This window comes from Neomonachus schauinslandi, chromosome 1, assembly GCF_002201575.2.
Source record: "Neomonachus schauinslandi chromosome 1, ASM220157v2, whole genome shotgun sequence".
In the NCBI taxonomy this organism is placed as follows: domain Eukaryota; kingdom Metazoa; phylum Chordata; class Mammalia; order Carnivora; family Phocidae; genus Neomonachus; species Neomonachus schauinslandi.
In genome coordinates, this window is record NC_058403.1 from 68098271 (window position 1) to 68109111 (window position 10841).

At 38.5% G+C, this 10841-nt stretch overlaps 1 protein-coding gene across 1 annotated transcript in view; it reads left to right on the plus strand.

The window, feature by feature from the left end:
* UMPS (uridine monophosphate synthetase) overlaps positions 1-10590 on the plus strand; it is a 31434-nt gene extending 20844 nt beyond the window's left edge. Inside the window, exon 6 of the mRNA XM_021692428.1 lies at positions 10204-10590. Within this exon, the coding sequence (XP_021548103.1) occupies positions 10204-10373 (170 nt within the window). The 3' untranslated portion in view covers positions 10374-10590. The remainder of the gene's footprint in view (positions 1-10203) is intronic.
* Positions 10591-10841: the final 251 nt, after the last annotated feature.

Consider the following 10841-nt stretch of genomic DNA (forward strand, 5'->3'; position numbering starts at 1 on the left):
AACAAGAAAACGTATAAAAGAATAAATCTCACTGGAAAAGTAAATATATAGTAAAGGTAGTAGATTAGTCCTAAGTTAAAAGACAAAAGTAATAATAATTATAAGTACAATAATTAAAGGATATGTAGGATAGAAAGGTATAAAGTGTGATATCGAAAATGTAAAAGATGGAAAGGGAGAAAAAATGTAGAACTTTAGAATGTTGTCAAACATAATTTTTATCAACTTAAGATAGACGTAAGTTGTTAAATATAAGCCTTACATAAACAATAAAGCAAAATCCTTTAGTAGATGCACAAGATAAAGAAATCCAAGCATACCACTTAAAGTCATCAAATCACAAAGAGAGCAAGAGAAGAACAGAGCAACCAGAAAACAGCCAGAAAACAATTTAACAAAATGGCAGTAAGTACATACCTAACAATAATTACTTTAAATGGACTAAATTCTCCAGTCAAAAGAGTGGCTGAATGGATTTTAAAAACCAGACCTATCCATATGCTGCCTATAAGAGACTCACTTCAGATGTAAGCAAAGTATACTTCATACATAGACTAAAAGTGAAGAGATGGGAAAGATATTCCATGAAAATGGAAATCAGAAGAAACAGACTTATCAGACCAAATAGACTTTCAAACAAAGACAGACAAGGGCATCATTACATAATGATGAAGGAGTCAGTCCAACAAGAGAATGTAACATCTATAAATCTTTTGGCACCCAGCATAAGAGCACCTAAATGTATAAAGCAAATATCAACAGTCCTAAAGGGAGAAATACACAGCAATACAAGAATAGCATAGGGGATTGTAATATCTCACTTACATCAATAGATATCCAAACAGAAAACCAGTAAATGAACATCAGCCTTAACCCATTAGACCAGATGGACTTAACAGATATATACAGAACATTCCATCCAAAAGCAATAGAATACTCTTTCTTCTCAAGTGCACATGGAACATTCTTCAGGGTAGATAGTATGTTAGGCCCCAAAATAAATCTGATACTAAAACCAGACAAGAATGCCACAAGAATAGAAAATTATATATATTTTTGATGAACATAGATGTAAAAATCCTCAACAAAATAGCAAACTGAATTCATTGATACCTTAAAAGGATCATGCACCAGGCACCTGGATGGCTCAGTCACAGTTGGGCGTCCAACTCTTGGTTTCAGCTCAGGTTGTGATCTTATGGTTCTTGGATCGAGCCCTGCGTGAGCCTCTGTGCTCAGCAGGAAGTCTGCTTGAGGATTCTCTCCCTCTGCCCCGCAAGTGCATGCTCTCTTTCTCTCTAAAATAAATAAAATCTTAAAACAAGGAGATTCAACACCATGATCTGCTGGAATTAATTCCAGGGATGCAGGGGTGGTTCATTGTGATATAGCACATTAACAAAATGAAGGATAAAAATCATATGATCATCTCAACACATGCAGAAAGAGCATTTGACAAAATTGAGTATCCATTTATGATAAAGACTTAAAGTGGATATAGAGAGAACATACCTCAATAATAATAAAGGCCATGTATGAAAAGCCCACAGTTAACCTAATACTCAGCAGTGAAAAGATAAAAGCTTTTCCTCTGAGATCAGGAACAAGACCAGGATGCCCACTCTCACCACTTTTATTTCATAGTACTGGAAATCCTAGCCACAGATATTAGTCAAAAAAAAAAAGAAGTCATCCAGATTGGAAATGAAGACATAAAACTGTCACTATTTGCAGATTATATATTATACAGCAAACCCTAAAGACTCCACCAAAAAACTGTTAGAACTAACACACGAATTCAGTCAAGTTGCAGGATATAAAAATCTGTTGCATTTCTGTACACTTAATATCATAGTATCTGAAAGAGAAATTTAGACAATCACATTTACAATGGCATTAAAAAGAATAAATTACTTAGGAATAAATTTAACCAAAGAGGTTAAAGACTGAAAACTGGAAGACATTGATGAAAGAATTGAAGATGACACAAATGGGAATATACTCATGCTCTCGGATTGAAAGACTTAATATTGTTAAAATGCCCATACTACTCAAAATAATCAATAGATTTGATGCATTCCCTATAAAAATTCCAGTGGGAATTTTCACTGAAACAGAACTATACTAATATTTGTATGAAACCAAAAAAGACCCCAAATAGCTAAAGCAGTCTTGAGAAAGAACAAAATTAGAGGCATCACACTCCCCGATTTCAAACTATAATTACAAAGCTATAGTAGGTAAAACAATATTGATATATAAAAACAGACACATAGATCAGTGGAATACAGTAGAGAGCCCAGAAATAAACCCATGCATATATGGTCAATTTCTGACAAAGGAGCTAAGAATATACAATGGGGAAAGGACATTCTCTTCAATAAAATGGTGTAAAGACTTGAAGTAAGGCTTGAAATCATAAAACTTCTAGGAGAAAACATAGGTGGCAAGCTCCTTAACATCAGTTTTGGCAGTGATTTTTTTTTAATCTGACCAAAACTAAAAGAAACAAAAGAAAAATAAGTAAGTAGAATTATATCAAACTAAAAAGATTCTGCACAGCAAAGGAAACCATCTAAATGGGAGGAAATATGTGCTAATCATGTATTTGATAAGGGGTTAATACCCAGAGTATATGCTAAACTCGTATTCCTCTGTAGCCAGAAAAAAAGAATAACAATCCAATTAAATAGGCAGAAGATCTGAAAAGACATTTTACAAAGAAGACATACAGATGGCCAACAGGCACATGAAGATGCTAACCATTACTAATCATCAGGGAAATGCAAATCAAAACCATAGTGAGATAACACCTCACACCTGTCAGATTGGCTATTATCCAAAAGTCAAGAAGTGTTGGCAAGACTGGAGAAAAGGGAACCCTTGTGCTCTGTTGCTGGGAATGTAAATTGGTACAGCTAACATGGAAAACAGTGTGGAGGTTCCTCAAAAAATTAAAATTGTATGACCCAGTAATTTCACTTCTGAGTATTAATCCAAGAAAAACAAAAACACTAACTCAAAATGATACATGCACCCCCGTATTCATTGCAGAAGTATTTATAATAGCCAAGATATGGAAACAACCTCAGAGTCCGTCAGTGGATGTTTGCAATAGAATATATACACACACAATGGAATATAATGACCTAAAAATAATGGAATCTTGCCATTTGCGACAATATAGATGGACTTTGAGGGCATTATGCTGAGTGAAATAAACCAGAGAATGACGAATACCATATAATCTCACTTGTATGTGGAATCTAAAACAAAACAAGTTCATAGATCTAGAGAACAGATTAGTGGTTGCTAGAGGCTGAGGGTGGGGAGTGGGCCAAAGTAAAGGGTGTAAAAAAGTACATACTTCATTATAAAATAAGAGGGATGTAATGTACAGCATGGTGACTGTAATTAATAACACTGTATTGCATTTTGGAAAGTTGCTAAGAGGGTAAGTCTTAAAAGTTCTCCCACAAAGATTTTTTTGTAATTACTCAAGGTCCTAATTGTCAACAAGACTTACTGTGATGAGTTGGCAATGTATACCAATTTCAGATCATTATGGTTGTACACCTGAAACTAATGTTGTATCTCAATTGTACCTCAGTAAAGAAATATTCATCACAGCATTGGAAGTCCAACTGACAGCATTCAGGCAAGCAAAATAAAAAGCATCCAAATTAGAAAGGAGAAAGTAAAACTCCGTAGTTGCAGATGCTATCATACTATACACAGGAATACCTCAGAGATGCGGCAGCCTCGGTACCAGACCACTGTCGTAAATACTGCAGTAAAGCAAGTCAAGGAAACCTCTCGCTTTCACAGTGCATATAATGGAAATGCAGATGGTGTAATGGGATTACTGGTGTAGTACTCTATTACTGTGGGTCATTAAGTGTTCAGTAGCTTTATGTCTAAAACAACAAAGTACATACCTTAATTAAAAAATACTTTATTGTGGGGCGCCTGGGTCGCTCAGTTGGTTAAGCGACTGCCTTCGGCTCAGGTCATGATCCTGGAGTCCCTGGATCGAGTCCCGCATTGGGCTCCCTGCTCGGCAGGGAGCCTGCTTCTCCCTCTGACCCTCCCCCCTCTCATGTGCTCTCTGTCTCTCTCATTCTCTCTGTCTCAGATAAATAAATAAAATCTTTAAAAAAAAAAAAAACTTTATTGCTAAAAAATGCTAACCATCATCTGAGCTTTCAGCAAGTTGTAATCTTTTTGCTGGTGGAAGGTCTTGCCTTGATTTTGATGGCTGCTGACTGATTGTGGTGGTGATTGCTGAAGGTTGGGGCAACTCTGGCAATTTTTTAAAATAAGACAACGAAGTGTGTAGTACTGATGGACTCTTTCATGAAGGGTTTCTCTGTAGCATGCAGTGCTGTTTGAAAGCTTTTTTTTTTTTTTTTTAAGTAGGCCCCGCGTCCATTGTGGAGCCCAGTCCAGGGCCTGACCTCACGACCCTGAGATCAAGACCTGAGCTGAGATTGAGAGTCAGATATTCAACCGACTGAGCCACCCAGGCACCCCTGTTTGATAGCATTTTTAACCATAGTAGAACGTCTTTCAGAAGTGGAGTCAGTCCTCTCAAATCCTGCCACTGCTTTATCAACTAAGTTTCGGTAGTATTCTGAATCCTTTGTTGTCCTTTCAACAGTCTTAACGCATTTTGACCAGAAGATTCCATCTCAAGAAACCATTTTCTTGGGTCTTTGCTCATCCGTAAGAAGCAACTCCTCATCTGTTCAAGTTTTTTCATGAGATGGCAGCAATTCAGTCACATCTTCAGGCCTCATTTTTTTTTTTTTTTAAGATTTTATTTATTTATTTATTTGAGAGAGAGAGGGTGAGAGACAGAGAGCACGAGAGGGGAGAGGATCAGAGGGAGAAGCAGACCCCCCGTTGAGCAGGGAGCCCGATGTGGGACTCGATCCAGGGACTCTAGGATCATGACCTGAGCTGAAGGCAGTCGCTTAACCAACTGAGCCACCCAGGCGCCCCAGGCCTCATTTCTAATTCTAGTTCTCTTGCGGTTTCCCCCACATCTGCAGTTACTTCTTCCACTAAAGTCTTGAACCCCACAAAGTCATCCATGAGGGCTAGAAGCAACTTCCAAACTCTTCCTGTTAATGCTGTTATTTTGACCTCTTCCCATGAATCACATATATTCTTAATGGCAGCTAGAATGGTGAATCCTTTCCAGAAGGTTTTCACTTTACTTTGCTCAGATCCATCAGAGGAATCACGGTCTATGGCAGCTATAGCTTTACGAGATGTTTTTTTTTTTTTTTTAAAGATTTATGTATTGGGGCGCCTGGGTGGCTCAGTCGTTAAGCGTTTGCCTTTGGCTCAGGTCATGATCCCAGAGTCCTGGGATCGAGCCCCACATCGGGCTCCCTGCTCAGCGGGGAGCCTGCTTCTCCCTCTCCCACTCCCCCTGCTTGTGTTTCCTCTCTTGCTGTGTCTCTCTCTGTCAAATAAATAAATCTTAAAAAAAAAATTTATGTATTTATTTTAGAGAGAGCATGTGCGTACCTGAGAGAGAGTGAGTGGGGGGAGCAACAGAGGGAGAGAATCTTCAAGCAGACTCCCTTCTGAGTGTGGAGCCTGGTGTGGGACCCAATCTTAGGAGTCATGAGACCATGACCTGAACTGACACCAAGATTTGATGCTTAACTGACTGAGCCACCCAGGCGCCCCATGAGATGTATTTCTTAATAAGGCTTGAAACTCAAAATTACCCCTTGATCCGTGGGCTGCAGAATGGATGTTGTATTAGCAGGCATGATAACATTAATCTCATTGTACATCTCCAACAAAACTCTTAGTAAGCAAGTACACTCTCAGGAAGCAGTAATATTTGGAAAGGAATCTTTCTGAGCAGTAGGTCTCCACAGTGGACTTAAAATATTCAGTGAACCATGTTGTAAACAAATATGCTGTCATCCAGGCTTTGTTGTTCCATTTATGGAGCATAGGCAGAGTAGATTTAGCATAATTCTTAAGGACCCTAGAATTTTTGGAACAGTAAGTATTGGCTTCAGCTTAAAGTCACAAACTGCATCAGCACCCAACAAGAGGGTCAGTCTGTCCTTTGAAACTTTGAAGCCAGGTATTGACTTCTCCTCTCTAGCTATGAAAGTCCTAGATGGCATCTTCTTTTAATAGAAGTCTGTTTAACCTACATGGAAAATCTGTTTAGTGTAGCCACTTCCATTAATTACCTGAGCTAAATCTTCCACACAGGGAGGGAGGGGGGGAGAGAGAGAGAGAGAGCGAGCGAGCGAGCAAGCTTGGGGGAGGGGCTGAGGGAGAGGGAAAGAGAAACTCTAGCAGACTCCTCACTGAGCTCAGAGCTGGAGCGGGGCTTGATGTCAAGACCCTGAGATCATGACCTGAGCTGAAACCAAGAGTTGGGACATTCAACCAACTGTGCCACCCAGGCGCCCCTACCTTACACTTTTATGTTATAGAGAGGGTTTCTTTCCTTAAACCTCATGAGCCAACCTCTGCTGGCTTCCAGCTTTTCTTGTGCAGCTTTCTCACCTCTATCAGCCTTCATAGAGTTAAAGAGAGTTAGGGCCTCGCTCTCGATTAGGCTTTGGGTTAAGGGAGTGTTGTCCCTAATTTGCTCTTCTATCCAGACCACTGAAACTTTCTCCATATCAGCAATAAGGTGGTGTTGCTTATCATTCATGTGTTCAGTAGAGTAGCACTTTTAATTTCCTTCAAGAACTTTTTCTTTGCATTCACAGCTTTGCTGTTTGGGGCAAGAAGACTAGTTTGCAGCCCATCTTGGCTTTCAACATGCCATTCTCACTAAGCTTAATCATTGCTAGCTTTCGATTCAAAGTGAGAGACACGTGACTCTTCCTTTCCCTCGAACACTTAGAGCATTGTACGGTTAAGTGGCCTAATTTCGATATTGCTGTGTCTCAGGGAATAGGGAGGGACAAGAAGAGGGAGAGAGATGGCTGGTGGTGGAGCAGTCAGAACACATACATTCATCAAGTTCACCATCTTATATGGGCACGGTTTGTTGTGCCCCAAAACAATTACATTAGTAATATCAAAGATCTATGATTGCAGATGACTGTAAAAAATATAACAATAACGAAAAAGTTTGAAATATTGTGAAAAGTACCAACATGTGATAGAGATACAAGGTAAGCAAAGGCTGTTGGAGAAATGGGGGCAAGAGACTTACTGAATGCAAGGTTGCCACAAACCTTCACTTTGTAAAAAATGCAGTATCTGCAAAGTAAAGTGAAGTGCAGTAAAATGAGGTATGTCTACAGAAAACCCTAAAGAGTCCACCAAAAAATTTAAGTGAATTCAGTAGACTTCTCAGGTTACAAAATTAACATACAGAAATTAGTTGTTTCTGTGCACTAATAATAAGCTATCACAGAGAGAAGAAAACCCATTTACGATTGCATCCAGAGGAATAAAATACCTAGGAATAAATGTAACAAGGAAGTGAAAGCCCTGTACTCTGAAAACTGTTAAGACCTTGATGAAAGAAATTGAAGATTATACAAATATATAGAAAAGTATTCTGTGCTCATGGATTGAAAGAATTACAAAATGTCCATACTGCCCAAAGCAGTCTACAGATTCAGTACAATCTCCATTAAAATAACATTGACATTTTTTACAGAACTAAAACAAAGAATCCCAAAATTTGTATAGAACCACAGAAGACCTCAAATAGTCAAAGCAGTCTTATTTATTTATTTATTTATTTATTTATTTGAGAGAGAGAGAGAGAGAAACAGCATGAGAGGGGATAGGGTCAGAGGTAGAAGCAGGCTGCTGAGCCGGGAGCCCGATGTGGGACTCGATCCAAGGACTCCGGGATCATAACCTGAGCCGAAGGCAGTCGCTTAACCAACTGAGCCACCCAGGCGCCCTCAAAGCAGTCTTGAGAAAGAGGAACAAAGCTGGAAGTATCATGCTCCCTGACTTCAGACTATAATTACAAAGCTATAGTAACTGAAGTAATACGGTATTGGCATGGAAACGGACACATAGATCAATGGAATGGAGAGACCAAAGATAAACACTATTATATGGTCAGTTAATCTTTGACAAAGGAGATAAGAATGTACAATGGGGAGGGGCGCCTGGGTGGCTCAGTTGGTTAAGCGACTGCCTTCGGCTCAGGTCATGATCCTGGAGTCCTGGGATCTAGTCCCGCATCAGGCTCCCTGCTCGGCAGGGAGTCTGCTTCTCCCTCTGACCCTCCCCCTCTCATGCTTTCTCTCTCTCTCTCTCTCTCTCTCTCATTCTCTCAAATAAATAAATAAAATCTTTAAAAAAAAATGTACAATGGGGAAAAGACCGTCTCTTTAATAAATGATGTTGGGCAAACTGGACAGCTACACACAGAAGAATTAAACTGGACCACTTATATCGTATGCAAAAATAAATTCAAAATGTCTTCAAACTTGAATGTGAGACCTGAAGTTGTAAACTCCTAGAAGAAAACATAGGCAGCAAGCTCTTTTATATTAGGTTTAGCAATATTTTTTTTGGATCAGTCTTCATAGGCAAGGGCAACAAAAACTGAAATACTGGGATTACATCCAACTAAAAAGTTTTTGCACAGCAAAGGAAACCATCAAATAAAGGAAAAGGCTCCCATCAAATGGGAGAAGGAATTTGCAAATAATACATCAAATAAGGATAAAAGGGTAATATCCAAAATATATAAAGAACTTATACATTTTAAAGAAAAACAACAAAAAACCCTTGATTTAAAAATGAGCAGAGGATTTGAATAGACATATTTCCAAAGGAGACGTGCAGATGGTCAACAGGTACATGAGAAGACACTCAGCATCACTAATCATCAGAGAACAGGGATGTGAAGAAGAGGGAACCCTAGTCTACTAGTGTTGGGTAGGAAAGTAAATTGGGACAGCCACTGTGGAAAACAGTACTGGTCTCTCAAAAAAAACTGTCATGCCATCAGCAATTCCAGTTCTGGGTATTTTATCAGAAGAAAACAAAACCATCAATTTGAAGAGGATATGTGCCCATATGTTCATTGCAGCATTATTTACAATATCCAGGATATGGAAGCAGCCCAAGTGTCCATTAACAGAGGAATGGAGAGAGATGCGGTATAGGTTACACAATGGCATGTTACTCAGCCATTAAAAAAGGTGAAATCTTGTCATTTGTGACAACATGGATGAACTAGAGGGTATTTGCCAAGTAAAACAAGTCAAAGACCAATACCTTATGATTTCACTTATACTGGAATCTAAAAAAACCCAAACCAAACAAAGCAGAAACAGACTCATAGGTACAGGAAACCAAAGTGTTGGTTACTAGTTGGGGGAGCAGTTGGGGAATGGGTGAAACAGGTGAAGGGGGTTAAGAGATACAGACTTCTAGTTATAGAGTAAATAAGCCATGGGGGATGTAATGTACAGCATAGGGAATATAGTGAATATGGTAATAACTTTGTGTTATTACCATACAGATAATACTGCATATTACAGATTCAGTACAATCTCCATTAAAATAACATTTACAGCAATGAATTCTCTTGGAGATCAGTTCCTAATGTATAAAAATATCAAGTCATTATGACATACATCTGAATAATAGGATATTGTATGTCAATTATACTTTGATTAAAAAACACAAATTATTTAAGTTAAAACAAATGTGATAGAGTAAAGGAAGTAAAAAGTCAAAATTAAGGATTAGGGTTTGTATACAGTCTGAGCACTGGATAGGGTTGTGACAGAAGACTCATTTTGGTGTGGTCAGGTTAGAGGTTTGTGAGGAATTTTCCAACAGTGTCACAGTGATCCTGAGATGTATAATATAATCGTCTTTGATTGTGAGGCCACTTTTTATTGTTTTTTTTGTTTTTTGGTAATGAATCGTTCTTGGCAACATAGGAGATTTACTGGTTTTTGATACTGTTAGTGATAAATGCTCTAAAATTCAACACTGAAGAGGAGCTGCTTAGCATCTTTTTCTGCCATGGGATCTCTGGCCTAAGGAGTCCCTTCACCTGCTTTTAATCACTTGCTGTCCAGGAGGGGCGTGGAGAACACATATGATACATATTTATTTAAAGCTGGTTAGATTCTTACTCAGAAAACTCATTTGATTGGTTTCTTGATTTTTATTTTATTTTTTGTATTGTGTTAAACAGTGACTTTTCTGTTTTTGCAGGGGATAATCTTGGCCAACAGTACAATAGCCCACGAGAAGTTATTGGCAAACGAGGGTCTGATATCATCATTGTAGGCCGGGGCATAACATCATCATCTAATCATCTGGAAGCAGCGGAGTTGTACCGAAAAGCTGCTTGGGAAGCTTATTTGAGTAGACTTGGTATCTGAGTAGACTTGGTATTTGAGTGTCTCGATACATTTTTGTGAAGACCTTGAAAATACATGGTCTCCTGAGATGCAGTGGCTTGAAATAACAAGCAACACTTAATGGGTTGGATTCTTTCATGGGTTCTGTGTTGGAATGACTTCTGGGTTTCTCACCGTCTTCAGGAAATACTGAATAATGAATAATCACTGCATTGTTACTATAATAAATTCATGTTCAAGCTTTTTTTTTTAATCAGACTGATACTGATTAGGCAATCACAGTTCTGCGCGTGTTGGGGTCTTTCATATTTAAGCATTTCCCCCCATCCCTAGATCAGACTTTTTTGATTTTGATTAATTGCTGTAACACAAAAATTTTAAGACCTCAAAAGGCTCAAACCAGGACAGTATTTCATGTGTCCTTTATTCTGTGTCTTATGTGATGCCCAAATAATATTTAAATATTAGCTATTCTCCTTCCCTACTTAA